The sequence below is a fragment of the Nycticebus coucang genome, chromosome 7 (assembly GCF_027406575.1).
Source record: "Nycticebus coucang isolate mNycCou1 chromosome 7, mNycCou1.pri, whole genome shotgun sequence".
Taxonomy (NCBI): Eukaryota; Metazoa; Chordata; class Mammalia; order Primates; family Lorisidae; genus Nycticebus; species Nycticebus coucang.
In genome coordinates, this window is record NC_069786.1 from 128185641 (window position 1) to 128208327 (window position 22687).

The following is a 22687-nucleotide window of genomic DNA, read 5'->3' on the forward strand; positions in this document are numbered from 1 at the left end:
TGTCTCAAAAAAAAGAAAAAATATATAAAAATAAAGTAATTACTGAGCCAGTGGTGGCTCGAAGTATTCCTAGAACTCTGGGAGGACAAAGCGAGTGGATTGCTTGAGCTCACAAGTTTGAGACCCCCATCCCTACTAAAAATGAAAAACTGGCCCCAGTGCAGTAGCTGTCGCCTGTAATCCTAACACTCTGGGAGGCCAAGGTGGAAAGATTGCCTTAGCTCATGAGTTTGAGACCAGCCTGAGCAAAAGCAAGACCCCCATCTTTAAAAATAGCTGGGCAGGCTTGGCGCCTGTGACTCAAGCGGCTAAGGCGCCAGCCACATACACCTGAGCTGGCGGGTTCAAATCTAGTCTGAGCCCGCCAAACAACAATGACGGCTGCAACCAAAAAATAGCCCGGCGTTGTGGCGGGCACCTGTAGTCCCAGCTACTTGGGAGGCAGAGGCAGGAGAATCGCTTGAGCCCAGGAGTTGGAGGTTGCTGTGAGCTGTGATGCCAGGGCATTCTACCCAGGGCAACAGCTTGAGGCTCTGTCTCAAAAAAAAAAAAAAAAAAAAAAAAAAATAGCTGGGCATTGTGGTTGGTGCCTATAATCCCAGCTACTCAGGAGACTGAGGCAAGAGAATTGCTTAAGCCCAAGAGTTTGAGGTTGCTGTGAGCTATGATGTTACAGCACTCCACTGAGGGCAACATGGTAAGACTCTGTCTCAAAAAAACAAAATAAAATAATTATTGACACAATTGAATTTATCTGTCATTTATTATTAGTTTTCTATTGATCTCATCTCTTTGTTCTTCCTTCTGCCTTTTGTATTAAATATTTTTTGGTATACTATTTTTATTTTATTAGCTTTTTTAGCTACATTTGCCTTTTTATTTTTAAGTTGGTTCTAAGAATTATAAATGCATCTTTTACTTCTTACAATCTACTTTGAGTTGATACTCATTTATTTCTAGTAAAATATAAGAATTTTTATCAGTGGGCTCCATTTCTGTACTCTCATTGCCATAAATACTATTTTATCTTTATTACCAACCCAGTGTTATATGCCTTTTTTGGGGGGGCCTCCCAGAGTGCTAGGATTATAGGCATAAGCCACCATGCCCAGGCTATATAGTCATGTGTCATTTAAAGAAATGATGGGAGGCCAGACACAGTGACTCACAGTAATCCTGGCACTCTGGAGACCAAGGTGAGAGTTCAAGACCAGTCTGAGCAAGACCCCATCTCTACAAAAACAAAAGAAAAATGGCTCAGCGCCCATAGCACAGTGGTTATGGCGTCAGCCATTTAGACCGAAGTTGGTGGGTTCGAACCCAGCCCGGCCCAGCTAAACAACAATGACAACTGCAACAAAAAATAGCCAGGCGTTGTGGTGGGCGCCTGTAGTCCCAGCTACTTGGGAGGCTGAGGCAAGAGAATCACTTTAGCCCAAAAGTTTGAGTTTGTTGTGAGTTATGACATCACAGCACTCTACCAAGGGCAACATAGTGAAACTCTGTCTCAAAAGAAAAAGAAAAATGAACCAGGCATGTTGGTGCACCCCTGTAGTCATGCACTACATGGGTGGGGGACGCTTCTGAAGAAGGAGGATTGCTTGAGCCCAGGAGTTTGAGGTTTCAGTGAGCTATGATAACAGTAGAGGAAAGTGTGTGTGTGTGGGTGGGTGGGGGTGACCATTGCCAGTGCTCTATAATGCAGATCTATCAAGCAGCAAACTCTCTTCAGTTTTTTAAATCCGGAATTGTCACCTTCATGTTTGAAGCATAGTTTCAATAAATACAGAATTCTTGGTCAACAGATTTCCCCCCAGCATTTTGAGTATGTCATCCTGTTGTCCTCTGGCTTCCACTGTTTCTGATGAGAAGCCAAATGTCAATTGTGTCATTTGTCACTGCTCCCCTGGATGTGATGGGTATTTTCCCCTCACTCCTCAAGTTTTTATCTCTGGCTCTCAGCAATTTGACTTTGATGTTCCAGGTATGAGGTTTTTGTGTGTGTTTATCTTTCCTAGAGTTCATGAAACTTCTTGGATCTATTAAGTTATAGTTTTTCACCTAATTTGGGTATTGTTCAGCCATTATTTTCTCAAGTATTTTTTTCTGCCCCTTTCTTTCTCACCTCTCTCCTAGAAGTCCAGTTGTACCCATATTAGTATTGATACGCCTAACAGATCTCTGAGGCTTTCTTCATTTCTCTTCAGTGTTTGATCTCGCTTTTCTTTGAGATAGATACTTTCTCTTGATTCATCTCCACATTAATTCATGCCTCTGCTATCTTTTGTTTGCTTTTGAGCCCGTCTGCTGAATTCTTCATTTTATTTCTTGTACTTCGCAGCTCTAGAGTTCCTATTTGGTTCCTTTCTAAAAGTGTCTATTTCTCTGTTGAGATTTTCTGCTTTTCACTCATTTTTAGTATATTTTCCTTTAACTCTTGAGCACCATTTTTTTATTTGTTTGTTTGTTTTGAGACAGAGTCTCAAGATGTCACCCTGGGTAGAGTGCCATGGCATCACAGCTCACAGCAACCTCCAAATCCTGGGCTTAAGCGATTCTCTTGCCTCAGCCTCCCAAGTAGCTGAGACTACGGGCACCTGCCACAACGCCCGACTATTTTTTGGTTGTAGTTGTCATTGTTGTTTGGCAACTCCAGGCTGGATTCAAACCTGCCACCTCTGGCAGGTGCTGAGCCAGAGCACCATATTTTAATAGCTGCTTTGAAGTCTTTGTCTACTAACTTTAACACCTGGGCCCAGGTAAAGTTAGTTTCTGTTGACCTTTTTTTTCCCTCCAAGTTTGGGTCACGCTCTTCTGATTCTTGGCCAAGTGTAGTAATGCCTTTAGTTGACAGCTGGACATGGTGGAGAATGGGTTGTGGTGGTTCTGGGTTATGTTTTGTTTGCCCGTGGGTAGTTGGTTTTGTTCATTTTTGTAAGCAGTTAACTTGCCAGCTCTTCCAATGAGAAATCTGCCTTCCGTGTGGTTTGCAGCTGCTGGTGTCTCTTATTATTTTCTCCAATCCTAGGTGCTTCACCTGCATCATTTGTCAGTGAGAGATTAGGGTGGAGAGCATGGTCAGACACCTCCCGCCAGTAAGATTTCTACCTTCCACCACTTGAGCTGTATGTGGTTTGAGGAATGCATTACAAGAACAAAATTAGCAAGTTTCCTCAAGGTTCTAATTTTCTCTGGTTTCCCTGGAGTTTTCTGCATTTATCTGTAATTCAGCAGCCATTCAGAGATGTGTTGAGCTCTCTTGCTTGCAGATATCCCCCTTCAGTTTTTTCTAGCTGCTCTGCCTGCCACTTGCTCTCTACCAAGTCAGCACTTTCAGTCCACACCTCCTGGAGTTTCACTTTCTGAAATATATAGGAACTCCCCCAGGCTGGGAGGCCTGAAGCACCATTCTTATCCACCCTTCTTACTCAGTGAGGTGGCACTTCCCCAGTGACCAAGCACTTCTCAAGCTGATGCCTACATCATTTCTAGTGTGCTGAAATGATTATATTTAATAAACATGTCACAGTTTACGCTTGATTTCTGTAGAGGGGAATAGCCTGACCTATTCATTTTCCTAGTAACCAAAGCTGCGGACCCTGGGGATATAGCAGCAAGCAAAATAGACGGGAGAAAGCAGGCCTTAAATAAGCAAATACAAAGATTATGTGTCAAATGATGATAAATGCTTTGAAGATCAACATAACAGGAAAGACTTAGGGAGTGGGCCCTGTGGAGCAGGGAAGAGCCCTCTGTCAAGGCTCTGAGGCAGAAGCACATGGGGGATCTTCTTGGAACAAGAAGGTGATAGGATATGGGGTCAAATCACCTAGGGCCTAGGGAAGGACATTAGCTTCTATCCTAAAAGAGGAGGGAAGTTGGTAGAGGTATTAAGTGTTAGAAGATATTAAGCATCCTGGGCAGCAGTGCCTATGGTTTAGTGGGTAGAGCTCCGGCCCCATTTACCGAGGGTGATGGGTTTGAACCCTGCCCCGGCCAAACTGCAACAACAACAACAAAATAGCCAGGCATTCTGGCGGGCACCTGTAGTCCCAGCTACTCAGGAAGCTGAGGCAAGAGAATTGCCTAAGCCCAGGAGTTGGAGGTTGCTGTGAGCTGTGACAGTACAGCACTCTACTGAGGGTGATAAAGTGAGACTCTGTCTTTAAAAAAAAAAAAGGTAAAAAAAAAAAATTTTTTAAAAAGGTGTTAAGCATCCTAAAGTGATCAGAATGTCACTTTACTGATTTGCAATGAAAAATATAAGTGCCATGTGAATTTAGTAGGTCATTGGGCTTGTCTGTTTCTGGAACTTGCCCTGAGCCTCATTGCACTGGAACCAAGTGACCTCAGGGAGCTCATGAACTTCTGGGTTGAGGAGGAGTTTGGGCTTAGCCAGACATCACCCATCTTAAGGTCAAGGACCCTATTTGGGTCTTGACTCTGCCTTGTACAAGCCTTGGTTTCTCTAAGTGGGCTCAGGGGAGGTACTTGGGTGTGGTAACAAATCACCCCGTGATCCCAGGGACCCACACTCTTTAAACTACCAAGTGATCTGTGATTCTTCCCTCCCTCAGACTTTATCATCTTCCAGATGGTTTCGATATGCTGTGGCTCTTCATTCTGAAGCCACTTTTATCTCGCCCTTCATTTCCTCTTCTGCTCCACATCCTGACTTAAGCCAAGTTCCCCTCTCTGTGCTTCCCTTCCCAGCTTGTCTTGCAGGTGGACACCAGAACATCTTCTTTTTTTTTTTTTTGCAGTTTTTGGCTGGGGCTGGGTTTGAACCTGCCACCTCTGGCATATGGGGCCGGTGCCCTACTCCATTGAGCCACAGGCAGGGCTTGGATCGCACAAGGACATGATCACTTAATTTTTTAATTAAGGAACATTTTTAAACTTTTTAGAAAGTACAGAAATTATACAATAGACATATGTGATTCTATCACTTCATCTCTCTCTTCTCTTTCCCTCCCCAGAATTAACCACTATCCTGAAGCTGATACATAAATTCCACAGATGATTCTGTGCTGCCATAAAATTATCTTTGTTTCCATAAATAATATGCCCTATTGTTGTATAGTTTTTAAGTTTATATAAATGGTCTGATAATGCATGATGAATTGTTTACCAACTCACTTTTTCCATTCAGTGTTATGTGTTAGAGATTTACTCATACCATACATACCACCCCAATTAACCAATGTAACTGCTCATGTGATATTTCACTGTAAGAATAAACCACAAAGAGCTTCCTCGTCCCTGGTTCCTCATGCTTGTATGAGTGTCTCTCCACACCTGGGCATGGAGTTGCTGATCCAAGTGGTACAAGGGTCTCATCCTTTCTGAATACTGCCAACTGCTTCTCCAAAAGAGCTAACCTGTTACATGTTCAAATGGTCCTATTTATTTATTTATTATTGGGACAGGGTCTCACTCTGTTGCCCAGGCCACTGTGGCGTGGCCTCAGCCTACCTCACAGCAACCTCATACTTCTGGGCTCAAGAGATCCCATGGCACAGTGCCTGTGGCTCAGTTGGTAGGACGCCGGCCCCATATGCCAAGGGTGGTGGATTCAAACCCAGCCCCAGCCGAACTACAACAAGAAAATAGCTGGGCGTTGTGGTGGGCGCCTGTAGTCCCAGCTACTAGGGAGGCTGAGGCAAAGGAATTGCCTGAGCCTGGGAGTAGGAGGTTGCTGTGAGCTGTGACACCACATCAATGGCAATAAAGTGAGACTGTGTCTCTAAAAAAAAAAAAAAAGAGAGAGAGAGAGATCCTCATGCCTCAGCTTCCTGAGTAGCTGGGACTGCAGGTGTGCAACACCACACCCTGCTAATTTTTCTATTTTTAGTAGGAACAGGGTCTCACTTGCTCAGGCTGGTCTCAAACTCCTGAACTCAAATTGTCCTTCTGCCTCAGCCTCCTGGGGTGCTAGGATTATAGGTGTGAACCACCTCGCCTGGCCACATGATCTCTTTTTAAAAACATGTCTCTGCTCCCCATCACCTAATAAAATCTTCAGTTGCTAGTAGTAGTCCTCAAAGCCCCACTCCATAAGGCGCCAGTCTATCTTTATATTTTATTTACATTACTAGTTTCTTTTTTCCTCATCTATAAAAATAGGGATAAATAAGCATAACAGACATGTTGTAAATCATTGAGTTAATCTGTGGCCCATAATGGGTACCAAAAATGATAGTGTTTTTCCTTCTTTCTTTCCATATAGTATCTGCTCATACCCTTTTATGAGGATCAAAGGAAATAGTCCAAGTCAAGTGCAGCCCAGACCCAAAGCCTTATAGCTTTTTGACATCATGCTCGTAATCTGGTGGCAGACTGACTTGACAAAAACCTCTGGAGTGTTTCCTAGCCAGAGATGGGGAGAGCCAAGGTCAGTGGGTGGCCAGGAGTCAGGGCTGACAGAGTTGAGCCCCTTCAATGGGGGCAAGGAAGAGTAGGAGGGGTCCTGTAGCCAGGCTGTTCCCAGGCAGCCTGTGAGTTTTTCCTGAGTTTTTTTTTTTCTTTGAGAACATGAAGTTTTATCTAAACATTATTTCAGAACATATACAATGTGTTGTACAATAGCTGTTTCTTTATGACATTCTTACTAACATATAAGAAAATCCTCCATTGTATCAGGGTATGTTTCCTGGTGTGGTGTTTCTTGTTACCCCATCCTTACTGGCCCCAGGTTGGGAAACCGACACACCTGACTTGGTCCCTAGGACTTTTGTTCCCATTTTCCCCTTCTCTTTTGAGCACACTCCATCTGACCCTCTGCTTAAAAGGAGCCATGAGTAGGTTACCCTTGCCCTCTTTTCGGCAGGAAGGATGGTGCCTGGTGCTGCGGGGATGCTGAATTCCTCATCCTCTGATCTTCCAGAAACTTTTTCCTATCTGTTACTTCCAGTCCTAGTGAGCTTCCAGGGCTCCTCTGACTCTCATATAAATACAGATTAAGCCCTGTTTTTCTAAGGGCAACTTTGCTATCATCTCCATATTTCTTGCTGTTTTAACTCAGACATCAGAAAAAGTTTAAGCAAACTGAGCAGTTAAAGCAAGAGATGGGAAGAATCTGGAAGTAAAAGGTGATAGGTCTCCCTGGTTTCTGTCATGTGGTTATTTAACGAACTAGTCTGCTTGTTAACGTTAGACCAGCTGTCATTAAACTGGGATGCATTTTGTGAGTGAAGATGTTGATGTAGAAAGCCACTTGTCCATATCCCCTCAAGGGTCCAGAACCTGTTTCCATCTGCAGTGCTGGACACACGCTTAGGAAGGAAGCTGTGCAAATGGACAGGGCCTGTTCCAGCTATGCCCCCACCCCCGCCTGGTCACTTCAGTCCACTTTGCTGTCCCATGTGGAGTGTTTTTCCCTTATTTTTACAAAGAGTAAGATTTACAATTCAGTGTTCTGGGAAGGTGTCTCAAATTTAAACTGCTCGTACAAGTCTTATAATTCAGGTAGAACACACTGGATACTTTCACTTGTCGTATGTAAAACCACTTGAATACATTCTGCTCTCTGCGTCATATCTGTAAGAATCTGAGTTTTCAAATGCATTTAGTGGTCAGCCTTAGTTTTGTTTTCAGGCCAATTGCTTAGAATCTGGTTTGTCTGGAGTATTAAGTATCTCAACCCTCCAGTTAAGAATCTTGTAGTGGCAAAAGGTCACCAAGCTGCTATAGGGAAGCTTCATTTAGGACATCTAAATTCATCTCACCTCAAGTGCCTTTTTTATGAGGTATTCTTAATTTCTTGAAGTAATCAGTTATCACTGAGCTCTAACATTAGTAATCTGATGCATTCTGGTGAAGTACATAAAGAGCAGTAATTTTAGTAAAATTCCTCCCACAATGGTATTTAAGACCCGCCCCAAGGAGGCATTTGGTTTTCAAGCATTTCCTTTCCATCACTCCCTTACTTCACAAAGTAGATTCTATTGAATAAAATATGTTGTTCATTTGGAATTCACAGCAGCTCACATTGGGTAGCAGCTCACACGGGGTAGTGCGGTGGCCAGGGCTAGTTTCGCCTAGTGAGACCCACCCTGAAGCAAGGCCAGCCTAGCTGCTTAGCACTTGAGTGAGAAGTAAGATTCTTGCCACCTCAACGGGGGGTGGGGGGGGACTAATGGGAAGCGGTTGCCCCTCCCCTAGTAGATGACCTGAGCTGTCATCATTGGTGCCTCCGTCAGGGTCCCCTGGCCCTCACCTCTGGGTTTGTCCATTTCAGAAAGTTCTTATACATACTCAGGGTTGTTTTAATCTGCTTGGCACTGACTTCAAAAATGGAACAGATGCCGGCTATCAGCAAGCATCTGTCCCGGTAGGGTCTCTGCTTACGTTTCCCACCGCATCTCGAGGTACCCTCTGCCTTCCCGAGTCTCTGCCTGCCTATAGTTTCCCAAGTGTTGCTGGAAACAGATTGAATTAAGCTCTGGCGTCTTTGTTAAGTTGTACTTTCCAACCCACTAGTTCAGCTCATTTTACTTTTGCTCTTAACATACTGGAAATGATGCCTCTGTTTCCCTTTCACTGGTATTAGTACTTCTCAGAAACTGTAATAGTGACTTTTTTATATCTACACAGTCTTTTCAAAAATATATCTGCATGGCTTTTCAAAATCAGAGAACTTAAGAAATGTCTTCAATCAGTCATGATGTTAAAAGAGGCAGCCAGGGGCGGCGCCTGTGCCTCAGCGGGTAGGGCGCCAGCCCCATATGCCGAGGGTGGCGGGTTCAAACCTAGCCCCTGCCAAACTGCAACAACAAAAAAAAATAGCTGGGCGTTGTGGCGGGCGCCTGTAGTCCCAGCTACTCGGGAGGCTGAGGCAAGAGAATTGCCTAAGCCCAAGGATTTGGAGGTTGCTGTGAGCTGTGTGACGCCACGGCCTCTACCGAGGGCGATAAGGTGAGACTCTGTCTCTACAAAAAAAAAAAAAAAAAAAGAGGCAGCCAGCTAATCCCATTCACTAGATGGGTAAACTGAGACACCGGTCAGAGTCATCCAAGAATCTGTCCAAATTAGAACCTTAGTACCAAACTTTTTAACCAAGAACTATCAATTTCATACTGATTTTCACATCAGTTTTTTGCCTTTTATTTTTTTTTTAATTTTTTTTTTATTAAATCATAGCTGTGTACATTAATGCAATCATGGGGCACCATACACTGGTTTTATAGACCGTTTGACACATTTTCATCACACTGATTAACACTGGCATTTTCTTAGTTATTGTGCTAAGACATTTACATTCTACATCAGTTTTCTTTTATCTATGCATTTTACTTTAAAGCATCAGTAGTGTTTGCCAACATGTTGTACTGGAGAAACTGAGGCAGAGGAAGCAAATAGTTCTTTTTTGTTTGTTTGTTTAGAGACAGTCTCATTTTGTTGCCCTTAGTAGAGAGCTGTGGCATCACAGCTTACAGCAACCTCCAGCTCTTAGGCTTAGGCAATTCTCTTGCCTCAGCCTCCCAAGCAGCTAGGACTACAAGTGCCCGCCACAATGCTCAGCTATTTTTTGTTGCAGTTTAGCCAGGGCTGGGTTCGAACCTGCCACCTTCAGTATATGGGGCTGGCACCCTACTCACTGAGCCACAGGTGCCACCCAAATAGTTGTGAGCAGATCAACTCTGGGGCCCTATTTCTTCCTCCTGCCCGAAACTTGCAGTATTAACACATTAACTGCTGTGTAAGTTGTATGTAACACATGGTAATTTTGGCCCGGGCCTCACGAAGCATATATAACTCACACATCTTTTACCTTGGGAGCTATGTGGGCCCCAAGGGTAAAAAAAATGTTTTCTAGTGTGGCAGTGAATTTGTTAAGTTGCGATTTAAATTAATGTTTATTAATGGATTAATGGATATTAGGGGCCAAATGCAGAGACTATCCTGTGTTTGGGAACATTAAGGAGGACCCAACAATTATCAACAAATTTAATTATAAAGTACTTTTAATAATAAAAAACAGCTTTAAGTTTGCATAGTTGCAATGTAGAATTAGAAACCTTATTATCAACTTTAAGTTTGCATAGTTGCAGTGTAGAATTAGAAACCTTATTATGCCAGGCATGGTGTCTCACGCCTATAATCTCAGCTCTTTGAGAGACCAAGGTGAGAGGATTACCTGAGGCCAGGTTTTCTTTTGTTGTTGTTTTATTTTTTTTTTTTTTTTGAAACCGAGTCTCACTTTGTCACCCTTGGTAGAGTGCTGTGGCATCATAGCTCACAGCAACCTCAAACTCTTGGGCTCAAAGTCATTCTCTTTTCTCAGCCTCCCGAGTAGCTAGGACTACAGGTGCCTGTCACAACGCCTTACTGTTTTGTAGAGAGGGGATCTCACTCTTGCTCAGGCTGGTCTTGAACTCCTGAGCTCAAACAATCCACCTGCCTCGGCCTCCTAGAGTGCTAAGATTACAGGCCTGAGCCACCTCACCTGATCAGCTTGGACAACATAGCAAGTCCCTGTCTCTCTAAAAAATTTAAAAATTAGGGTGGCGCCTGTGGCTCAAGGAGTAGGGCGCCGGTCCCATATGCCGGAGGTGGCGGGTTCAAACCCAGCCCCAGCCAAAAAAACACACACACACACAAAAAATTTAAAAATTAGCTAGATGTGGTGGAGCATTCCTCTAGCTACTCCAGAGTCTAAAGCAGGAAGATCTCTTAAGCCCATGAGTTGGAGGCTGCAGTGAGCTATGATTGTGCCACTGCACTCCAGCCTACTCAATGGAGTGAGACACCCTTTCTCAAAAATAAAAGTATAAAAAAATAAAGTAAAAGCCAAAAACAGGAGGTGGCACCTGTGGTTCAGTGAGTAGGGTGCTGGCCCTATATACCAAGGGTGGCAGGTTCAAACCCAGCCCCGGCCAAACTGCAACAACAACAAAAAAAAAACAGCCAGGCTCAGCGCCTATGGCTCAAACGGGTAAGGCGCCAGCCACGTAAGCTGGCAAGTTCAAATCCAATCCAAGCCCGCCAAACAACAATGACAGCTGCAACCAAAAAATAGCCGGGCGTTGTGGTGGGCGCCTGTAGTCCCAGCTGCTTGGGAGGCAGAGGCAGGAGAATTGCTTGAGCCCAGGAGTTAGAGGTTGCTGTGAGCTGTGATGCTACGGCACTCTACCCAGGGCAACAGCTTGAGGTTCTGTCTCAAATAAAAGAAAAAACAGACATTGTGACAGGCGCCTGTAGTCCCAGCTACTCGGGAGGCTGAGGCAAGAGAATCACCTAAGCCCAAGAGCTGGAGGTTGCTGTGAGCTGTGATGTTATGGCACTCTATCGAGGACAACATAGTGAGACTCTATCTCAAAAAAAAAAAAAAAAGAAAAGAAAAAGAAAAAAGGAACAGAGTAAATAAATATATAGATAGATAGTGGGTTTTTTTGTTTTTTTTTTTTGAGTCAGAGTTTCACTTGGTTACCCTTGGTAGAGTGCTGTGGCATCTTAGCTCACACCAACCTCAAACTCTTAGGTTCAGGTGATTCTCTTGCCTCAGCCTCCCAGGTAGGTGGGACTACAGGCGCCCCCCACAGCACCTGGCTATTTTTTTTTTTTTTTAGAGACAGGGGTCTCGCTCTTGCTCAGATTGGTCTCAAACTCGTGAGTTCAGACAATCCACCCACCTCAGCCTCCCAAGTGCTGGGATTACAGGCATGAGCCACGGCACCAGGCTTAGAATAAATAAATATTTAAATAGTAAGTGAATCTCTCACTAACTTTTAACTTGTGATTGAGACATGTAGTTTGCTAGTTTGTATATGTAGACTTTGATTTGCAAGTGAATGGGTCTTCTGCATGTACTTTTGTCCCTGGTAAAAAAATACCTTTTGCTAGCATTGACTGTGGTTAGCCACTGACGGTTTGTTTCTCATTAAAATGGAATGTGGACGTTTGTTTTGTGTTTTAAGTTTCTATTCCCTCTTGGCAGGGAAGTGGTGTATCACCAATACCTCTGTGAAGCTGTGATTCCTTTGCCCGTTTCCAGTGGCCCAGTTCCCTGGAGAAGAGATGAAACCCTACTCCAGAGCTCACTGCCACTCACATAGACCACAGAGCCCACTGCTTTGGTTCACAAGGAGCAGTCTTTTTCCTAAAATAAACATATAATGTATGTATACTCTTTGATCACTAACATGTTGCTATTTTGGTAAACTAAACTCTAAGCCAAGGCAACAGCATAAATCTTACATGAGATTGACTGTCCCAGGCTTGACCTTGGGTAGGGCCTCAGAGATAGGTTACCTTCAAGGAACTCCAAAGGGAGATTTCAGGGTGGCAGGCCCTGGCTGTGGGGCGTCAGTCCTGACCAGGGAGGCCATGATTACCATGGAGATGGTGGGCTCCCTCCCTGCACTCTCCGTGCCCCACTGAGCTCAGTCTCAGCAGGCCCAGGGGCCCAGACAGTCCTGTCTGTGCCTCCTTAGAAACAGGCTTTTCCCGCAGGGCCCAGGGGCGAGTCAAAAAGACCTGGGACTTGTCATGTTCTTGGTCCTCAGTTTCCACACCAGCAAAATAAGCAGTAATTAGATGAATCCACACTGAGCCATTGTGAGCACTGAGATGTAAAAGACTGTGGAAAAGTGAGGTGGGTTTCTTAATGGATCTCTAAGGGAGCATCACATAAATGCCCCTAGATGAAAGATAGTGGGCATAATATCTCCTCAGTAGCCCATCCATGAGTAAGACACTGCTGTACAGCCTGTACGCTGATTTGGAACCTGCCCCTCATTCTGCTGGTTCTGGCCTGGGTTTGGGGTCTATGTGGAATAAGTCAAATCCCCTTTTCTTAAGACAGCCTGTCCCAAGGTACCACCATCTAATGTGGTGGTGACACTGCCTGTGTGCCAAAAAGAGTCTAGAGAAGCAGAGACTGCTTCCCCCTGCACTAGCCCTACCTAGAGGCAGCCCTAGGCCAGGTGGCCTCACATTCCAGGGCCCAGCTCCCAGTCCTCCAGGCCCAGAAGTTTGAGCCTTCATGTCCCTTGGAAACTGACTCAGGTAAATCAAATTCACCGAAGACCAGGACATCCAGAATTCATAGAAATGAATTTAAAATAAGAACAGTGTCCTTGTGTTTTCAGAGTAGAGCTTTCTCCTCTATTGGCAAGTACAGAGAGCCAGATTATAGTCACAGGTTGTTGGTAGGAAAGGCATGAAGGGCAGGGTTGTTAGGTGATCTGAGATACTGTTGTCACTGGCCCAGAGAACACACCAGCTCTTAGCTGCCACCTTCCTCCAGGGCTCCCTTTTCCTTGTCCTTCCTGCTGTCTTAGCTAACATTTTTTTTTTTTTTTTTGTGGTTTTTGGCCGGGGCTAGGTTTGAATCCGCCGTCTCTGGCATATGGGACCAGCGCCCTACTCCTTGAGCACATGTGCCACCCTTTTTTTTTTTTTTTTGAGACAGTCTCACTTTGTTAGCCTTGGTAGAGTGCTGTGGGGTCATAGCTCACAGCAACCTCAAACTCTTGGGCTTACGTGATTCTCTTGCCTCAGCCTCCCAAGTAGTTGGGACTACAGGCGCCCACCACAACGCCTGGCTATTTTCTGTTGCAGTTGTCATTGTTGTTTAGCAGGCCCTGGCTGGGCTCAAACCCACCAGCTTTGGTATATGTGACTGGCGCGGTAACCACTGTGCCACGAGCACCAAACCTCTTAGCTAACATTTGATGGAGGAAGGGCTGGCACCCTAATGTAACCTGCAGGGGCCAGGCTAAGGTCTGAAGGAAGCCTTGGTCTTAACCATGTACTCAATTGGCATTTGGTTATACATGGTCTTGTGACATCCCACATATGCAATTTTTTTTGTTTTTAGCTCTTTTTTAATTTCAAAACTGAGATAATTTTAGATTCACGTGCAGTTGTTAGAAACAGTACAGAAAGATCCTTTACCCGGTTCCTCCAATGGTAACAACTTGCAAAACTATAATACGGTATCAACCAGAATGTTAATGTTAAGTCATGCAAGATCCAGAATATTTCCATCACCACAAAGATCCCTTTTAGAGCTAAACCTGCTTCTCCCCCATTTTCATTTCTTCTGCAACCCCTGGCAACCACTAATCTGTTCTCCATTTCCATAATTTTGTCATTTCAAGACAGAATATATGTATATAAATAATGTATATACGGGGCGGCGCCTGTGGCTCCAAGGGGTAAAGTGCTGGCTCCATATGCCGGAGGTGGCGGTTCAAACCCAGCCCCGGCCAAAAACTGCAAAAAAAGAATGTCATATATGGCTCGGTGCCTATAGCTCAGTGAGTAGGGCGCCAGCCACATACACCGGGGCTGGTGGGTTTGAGCCCAGCCCAGGCTTGCTAAACAACAATGACAACTACAACCGAAAAATAGCCAGGAGTTGTGGTGGGCACCTAAGTCCCAGCTACTCTGGTAGCTGAAGCAAGAGAATCGCTTAAGCCCAAGAGTTTGAGGTTGCTGTGAGCTGTGATGCAATAGCACTCTACCAAGGGCAGCAGGGTGACACTGTGTCTCAAAACAAAAAAAAAAAAATAAGAATGTCACATAAATGAAATCATACAGTATGCAGCCGCTGAGGGTTCGCTGAGATTGCTGAGTGATTCTCTGGCGATCCATCCAGGTTTGTGTGCGTCTGATGTTCATTGCTTTTTCTTTCTGAGTAGGAGTCTGTGGTATAGATGTACCACTGTTTGTCTAACCTTTCTCTTTTTTTTTTTTTTGTCTAACCTTTCTCTTAATAAAAGTTTATATCTGTTGTTTTCAGTTTGGAGCTATTAGGAACAAAGCTGCTATAAACATTCATGTACAGATTTTTTTGTATACCAGTAAGTTGTATTTCTCTGAGATAAATGCCCTGGAGTGTAATTGCTGGGTTGTATGTAGTTGCATGTTTAGCTTTTTAAGAAACTGTCAAATTGTTTTCCGGAGGACCGCTATTATTCTACAAGTCCACCAGTAATATATCAGTATTCCGGTTTCTCTGCATACTTGCCAGCATTTGATGGTGTCACTGTGTTTTATTTTTGCCATTCTGATTGGCACATGGTAATATCTCACTGCAGTTTTAATTTGCATTTCCCTAATGGATAGTGATGTTGAATACCTTTTTATATGCTTATTTCCATCTGCATATCCTCTGTTTTTTTGTTTGTTTGTTTTTTGGATACAGAGTCTCACTTGGTTGCCCTCCCTAGAATGCCATGGCTTCATAGCTCACAGCAACCTCAAACTCCTGGGCTCAAGCGATCCTCTTTCCTCAGCTCTTCAGTAGCTGGGACTCTAAGATGCCTCCCACAACACCCGGGCCTTTGCATGTCCTTGTTAGTGAAATGTCTCTTTATGTCTTTTGCCCATTCTCTAATTAGAGTGGAGTGTTTGGATTTTTTACTGTTAAGTTTTTTTTTGAGACAGAGCCTCAAGTTGTCGCCCTGGTTAGAGTGCTGTGGCATCACAGCTCACAGCAACCTCCAACTCTTGGGCTTAAGGGATTCTCTTGCCTCAGCCTCCCAAGTAGCAGGGACTATAGGCGCCTACCACAATGCCTGGCTTTTTTTTGTAGAGACAGGGTCTCACTCTGGCTCAGGCTGGTCTCGAACCTCTGAGCTCAGGGCAGTCCATCCGCCTCAGCCTCCCAGAGTGCTAGGATTACAGGCATGAACCACCACACCTGGCTGGCAGTGATTCTTTTTGAGTTACTTTTTGTATAAGGTGTAAGAATTAAGTTGAAGTTCAGTTTTTTCCTATGGCTGTCTAGTTGGTTCTACACCATTTGTTGAAAAGGCTATTCTTTCTGGTTAAACTGATTTTGTACTTTGTCAAGAGTCCTTTGGGCATATTTGTGTAGATCTGCTCTGTAGTTGTCCCATTCCATGGATCTCTGTGTCCACTGCTCTGCCAGCGACACACAATCTGGATAACTCTCACTGTCCAGTAAGTCTCAGACTCCACTGCACTGATTCCTCCCTTCCTGTTGTTCCTTTTCAAAATTATCTTAGCATATTCTGGTTCCTTTGCCCTTTCCATATAAATTTATTATTGTTGTTGTTTTCTTCTTTTTTCCTGGGCATGCTTAAGGGTTTTATGTTTGTAATCCATATAAATTTTAGAATAATTTTCTAAAAAAATCTACAAAAAATATTACTGTGATTTTGATAGAAATTATATTAAACCTATATATCAATATGGGAAAACTGACATTTTTAACTGTGTTGAGTCTTCATGAATAAGGTATTTTTCTACATTTATTTAGCTCTTCTTTCATTGCTTTGATTAAAAGTTTGTAGTTCTCAGCATACAAATCTTATTTTTGTTAGATTTATACCTACATATTTTTTCCTTTTTTAAAGCAATAGTAAATGGTGTTATATTTCTAATTTCGATGTTCACATGATTGTTATTAGTATATAGAAATTGATTTTTTTCTACCAAGGGTGGACAAAGTGAGACTCTGTAAAAAAAAAAGAAGAAGAAGAAAAATTGATTTTTATGGCCAGGCGCAGTGCTCATGCCTATAATCCTAGCACTCTGAGAGGCTAAGGTGGGAGGATCCCTGAGCTCAGGAGTTCGAAACCCACCTGAGCAAGAGCAAGACCCCGTCTCTAAAAAATAGCTGGGCATTGTGGCTATCACCTGTAGTCCCAGCTACTCGAAAAGCTGAGGCAAGGGATGCATGAGCCCAGGAGTTTGAGGTTGCTGTGAGCTATGACACTGTGGCACTCTACCCAGGGTGAAAGACTGAGACTGTCTCAAGAAAAAAAATTAAAAAGAAATAAATTTAAACTTGGGCATTTAGAGTATTATGTTGTAAGACTTTGGATCTTATTTAAACCTTATGTTTTAGCTGGTTTCTCCTGACAGTACTCTGTTAGAAGAAGCAGGGACGGCGGCGCCTGTGGCTCAGTCGGTAAGGCGCCGGCCCCATATGCCGAGGGTGGCGGGTTCAAACCCGGCCCCGGCCGAACTGCAACCAAAAAATAGCCGGGCATTGTGGCGGGCGCCTGTAGTCCCAGCTACTCGGGAGGCTGAGGCAAGAGAATCGCTTAAGCCCAGGAGTTGGAGGTTGCTGTGAGCTGTGTGAGGCCACGGCACTCTACCCAGGGCCATAAAGTGAGACTCTGTCTCTACAAAAAAAAAAAAAAGAAGAAGCAGGGACTCTTCATTATTTCCAAGTGTGGATAGAATTCTAGGTTCTACTCTCGGCATTCACGGCACCAGACGGGGAGGTTCCTCACTATCACAAGGCAGGTTGGGATTCTGGATCCACTGGCCTGCACTTGAGCCTCCCTGGCTCCTGGCTAGACGGGAGAGGAGTGCCACCCACACGGCTTCCTTAGGTACCTGGCAGAGAGGGGAGGGCCAAGGGCACTGACCAGGGGTGTCAAAGTCCAGCTGCCACAGGGTTTTTACTCACACCATGGGACGGGGCCTCCATACCAGCCAGGAGGGATAGAATCCTCCCTACTGGCCTTGTCTGGTGTCACCACTTGGGGTGCTGAGTGCCTCATCACAGCCTGGGGAGAGCAGAAACTCAGGTTCCCAAGGACCTTGCTGGCATGGTTGAGGGGGGCTATGATGTTTTCTGTGGTGGTTGGTTATTTTCTAAATGTTTCTGAGGCTGGGCACAGTGACTCGTGCCTATAATCCTAGCACTCTGTGAGGCCAAGGAGGGTGGATTGCTTGAGCTCACGAGTTCCAGACTAGCCTGAACAAGAGTGAGATCCCATCTCCACTAAAAATAGAAAAATTGAGGCAAGAGGATCACTAGAGCCCAAGTTGGAGGTTGCTATAAGCTATGATGCCATAGCACTCTACCCAAGGCGACAGCTTGAGACTCTGTCTCAAAAAAATAAAATGTTTCTGTCCTGCTAGGCGTCCCCTTTCCTGGTCCTTTGGCTAGAGTTAGCAGGCTTTGGAAAGGGACTCCCCTTGTCTTTGCCATTGATATTTCTAGGTTGCTGGCATCTTTGGCTCCAGGTCTGGCTACATGAGGCAGCTCACCGCCTGTTCCTTTGGTCCACATGTCTCTAGCTGTCTACCTTCTTTCCTCCCTCTTTTAAGATCTTCTTATGTTTAATAGATAATGTCCAGTGTTTTTAGTTGTACTTAGTGGGAAGAACAGGGAAATGTTCGTCCCCTTCATCTTCCCAGAAGCAAAACAGTGCTTCCTTTTCTGCTGAGTCTTCTTACTTATTGGCTGTCAGCTACTTGCAAAGAGCAAATCTATACCGGATACTTTCCTGTCTGTCTGTGCAAGTGAAAGGCCTTAATAGTTATTTGTACACTGACTGATGTGGCTGTTCATATACCGTAATCTCCAAGAGAGAATTTTGAGAACTGTCATTAGGAGGGACTTTTTTTTTTTTTTTTTTGCAGTTTTTGGCCAGGGCTGGGCTTGAACCCTCCATCTCCGGCATATGGGGCTAGTGCCCTACTCCATTGAGCCACAGGCACCCAGGAGGGACTTTTTTTTTTTTTTTGAGACAGAGTCTCACTCTGTCACTCTATGTAGAGTGCCATGGTATCATAGCTCACAGCAACGTTAAACTCTTGGACTCAAGCAGTCCTCCTGCCTCAGCCTCCCAAGGAGTTGGGACTACAGGCACCTGCCAGAATACCTGGCTAGTTTTTCTATTTTCTAGAGATGGGGTCTTGTTCTTGCTCAGGCTGGTGTTGAACTCCTGAGCTCAGGCAATCCACCCGCCTTGGACTGCCAGAGTGCTTGGATTACAGGCATGAGCCACCACGTCTGGCCAGGAGAGACTCTTATAGTGTTATAGAACCTCTGCATACCTATGGATGGCCAGGAAGTGTTCACTAGGCACCCAGCTTCAAGAAGAAGTGGGATGCATCCTCCCATTCGTCTCCATAGAGAGGTTGTGAGCAGAGGGCAGGCTGCCCCAAGACCCTGTGAGATATAAGCCTATGAGTTGCTGTGGTTGGCTAAGGCTTTCTTATTTCATGGCCCTCACATCCTGGGGAGCCACCCCTCTGGGAGCTTGCAGCAGGGTATCCAGAGCATTCACCCCTATCTCCTTTGAAACAGGAGGACCATGACACCATGGAAGCTGATCTGGACAAAGATGAACTGATCCAGCCCCAGCTTGGAGAACTCTCAGGCGAGAAGCTTCTGACCACGGAGTACTTGGGAGTAAGTGCCACATGAAGGGCAGGGGGTCCTGATACAGAGAGGATAGATGGACGCTGATGGAGGTAGTGTTTTCAATAACACATAGGGTTTAGTTTGGTTTGTTCCAATTCTGTGTTTATGAGGTGGTCTGTGCTAGCCAATTTGCTGTCAGTAGCCCTAGTCGTCATATGTCACAACTAGACCTGCAGATGTATATAGAACGGGGCTTGGGGGATAAGATAACTAACAGGCATGTGTCAGGAGCCGCCATAATATCTGAAGTGATGCCTGACCTTAGTAGTAACCTTATACCCGCCTAGCTGTTTAGTTTCTGTGTGCCTTATCTGTGAGAAGGGAGGAAGTGGTAGATTCCGAAGTCATCAGCACAGAGGTGGTAGCTGAATTCATCAGAGCCCAGGAGGTTGCCCACAGAAGCGGGCAGGAGGGAGAGGCTGAGCAGAGAGGCATCCTGGCATGGCAGGGGTGGGAAAAGGAAGGGGCCCCCCGAGAACAGTCGGGGGGCCGGAGGAGAACTGACAGGCACTGGATTATGACCCACCAGCTAACAGTCAGGAGGGAGCTGTTGTTTGCTCAGGAGAGGGTGGCAGTGCCAGGGCCCACAGGTGTCTCTTGATGGGCATGTGTGTGCCAGTGTGTAAGGTTTCAGAAGGGAAGAACACTTGTAAGGGCTGAGCACCCCTCCAGGCTGAAGGCCTGCGTCAGGCACTGAGCACATAAGGTAAAGGCTATGGTCATGAAAAGGGCTCTTAGAGCCTTGAAGCCGGCAATTGACTGGGACACTCAGACCTCGAAATGTCCTTGAAATCTCTTCAAATTAGGAAGGCTGACTTGGGAGAGAAAGGGAAAACCGGTCTCTCAACAACTGACTGGCAGAGACCTGGAAAGGACGAGATGGTCGCCTGAGCCTTTATGGGAGCAGGTGGCAGCAGAACATGCCCACCTATTCCCATTGCCACCCCCAGCCAGGCCCTCCCACATCCCCTGGTCACCTGGCCTTCGTCCCTTCCTCCTCATCTCCACAGAGGCTCCAGGTTGGGGAGCAGTGTGTGCTGGTAGAGGTCGAGTTTGGAAGGACAGCAAAGGCTATATTGTGGGACTTAGTAAGCAATGGTGAGGGTTTTGGATTTTACTCTCCACAAGCTATGTAGGTAACCACTGGATGTTGAAAAAAGAGGAGTGACTTGGTTTGACTTATGTTGTAATATAAACAACACACATTTTCACTCTAGTTGCTTTGTGGAGAATAAATTGTAGGAGCAAGAGAAGGACGGGGGTTGGGGAGGTGGCCATAGGAGGCTGGGGGCAGAGAACCAGCCTGGATGAGGGTCCATAGACGGGGCCACTGGGCAGAACTTTGCCATTCATTGTCCTTAGAATATATCAAAGATCAAAGGGGCCTAATTGCCCATGGGGGCTCTGTTTACATTACAGCAAGTGCAGAGGCCCTGTAAAGGTCAGAAGTGAGGCCGTCCAAGGTTCCAAGCTGTTGATGGAAGTCTCAAGCTATGACTAGGCCTTTGTTTCCTATCGGCAGAAAACTGGCTTTGTCAGACTGTGCTCCCCGATAGGACAGAAGCATCTGCAGGATGCTTCTGCTTCGTGGGGAGGCAATGAGCGCAGAGGAGGCAGGTTGGGGGGGTGCATCTCTGGAGGTCAAGCAGCAATACCTGTGAGCCTGCAGGTCATGAGCCCCTGGCTCGCATCTGAGATGCAGCCACACGAGCAGAGAAATGTCCAAAAGGATGGTCATTTGTATCCGGGTTGAACAGAGCCCTGAATCCAGCCCTCAGTTAGTCCTATATAGTGCCTCTACGTGATGCGATGCTGTGGGTGAGGCCATCTGTTGATGTGGGAAAGACTTCTAACAACAACAAAAGTTTCATCATGCAAATTGGTCAGGCACAAAAGGACCCAGGTGTGATGCCATCTGGAATGGTATCATTTTCCCAGGAAATGTTAGGTCATTAAATATGAAATGTCCGATTTCGAATCAAATGTTTAGTTTATTGTATCTCAAATAAGAAACAATATAATTAATCAAAGTATGTGCCTAAACAACCCACACAGTTTTGCTGTCTTACTGGTGCCTGTGTATGCCAGCAGCAAAGAAGCTTGGAGAGTGAGTGGTGATGAAATCATGAAAGGTGGTGGGCGGCGCCTGTGGCTCAGTGAGTAGGGCGCTGGGCCCATATACTGAGGGTGGTGGGTTCGAGCCCGGCCCCGGCCAAACTGCAACAAAAAATAACCGGGCATTGTGGCGGGCACCTGTACTTCCAGCTACTCGGAAAGCTGAGGCAAGAGAATCGCCTAAGCCCGAGAGCTGGAGGTTGCTCTGGCCCAGGCCAGCTAAATAACAATGACAACTACAACAAAAAACAGCTGGGCATTGTGGCAGATGCCTGTAGTCCCAGCTACTTGGGAGGCTGAGGCAAGAGAATCGCTTAAGCCCTAGAGTTGGAAGTTGCTATGAGCTGTGACACCACGGCACTCTGCCGAGGGGCAACATAATAAAACTCTATCTAAAAAAAAAAAAGAAAAGAAAAAGAAATCGTGAAAGTTGTTTTCCACAACAGGTTGAGAATTGAATATTTTTCTTTGCAAGAAATGGTCCAAAGCCTGGAAGAGTGGTAGTCAGTGGGTGCAAGGCTGGTGAACACCGTGGATGACAGAGAGTTTCTAAGTCCAGTTTCTGTAGTTTGAGCAGCATTGTTTATGTGATGTGTGGTCAAGTATTGTCTTGCAAGAGGATTGGTCTGCCTCTGTTATCCAATTTCAGCTGCTTAACCACAAGCATCCTTATTATTTCATCCTGGTTGCAGTAGATGTCTGGTATGATCCAACTAACCAGGTTTCATGAAACTGTTGTGGATAATTCCATCACAGGACCACCAAACAGACACCTTTAGCTTTTTTTGATGAATATTTGGTTTTGGACTGTGTTTCAGCATTCATCTCTATCCAACCATTTTGCTAAATTTATGCAATTATAAAAAAGAATCTATTTTTCGTCACCTGTAACAATACAGTGTAGGAATGGTTTGCCTTTATGTCATGACGACAAAGAAAGGCAAACTTCAAGGCATTGTCTCTTCTGATGCTCGATTAATTCATGGGGAACCCATCAGTCCAGCTTCTTTACCTGGCCAATTTGCTTCAAATGGTTCAATATTATTGGAATAGTAACGTTAAACCTTGCTCCTAATTCACATGTGGGTGGAGATGGATTCGTTTCCGCTACGGCTTTCAGCTTATCATTATCCACTTTGGTCTCAGGTCACCCATGTGGCTCGTTTTCAAGATTAAAATCACCAGGCCAGGTGCAGTGGCTCACGCCTGTAGTCCTAGCACTCTGGAGGCCAAAGTGGGTGGATTGCCTGAGCTCAGGAGTTCAAGACCAGCATGAGCAAGAACAAGACCCTGTCTCTACTAAAAAATATAGAAAAACTGGGCGGTGCCTGTGGCTCAGTCAGTAAGGCGCCAGCCTCATATACTGAAGGTGGCGGGTTCAAACCCAGCCCCGGCCAACCTGCAACAGAAAAATAGCTGGGCGTTGTG

At 45.2% G+C, this 22687-nt stretch overlaps 1 protein-coding gene across 3 annotated transcripts in view; it reads left to right on the top strand.

Moving 5' to 3' along the window:
• Positions 1-22687, top strand: part of ARMC9 (armadillo repeat containing 9) — a 199553-nt gene that overhangs the window by 130531 nt on the left and 46335 nt on the right. For all 3 annotated transcript variants that reach the window (XM_053597121.1, XM_053597122.1, XM_053597123.1), the window contains one exon: positions 19028-19132. In XM_053597121.1, the coding sequence (XP_053453096.1) occupies positions 19028-19132 (105 nt within the window). The remainder of the gene's footprint in view (positions 1-19027; positions 19133-22687) is intronic.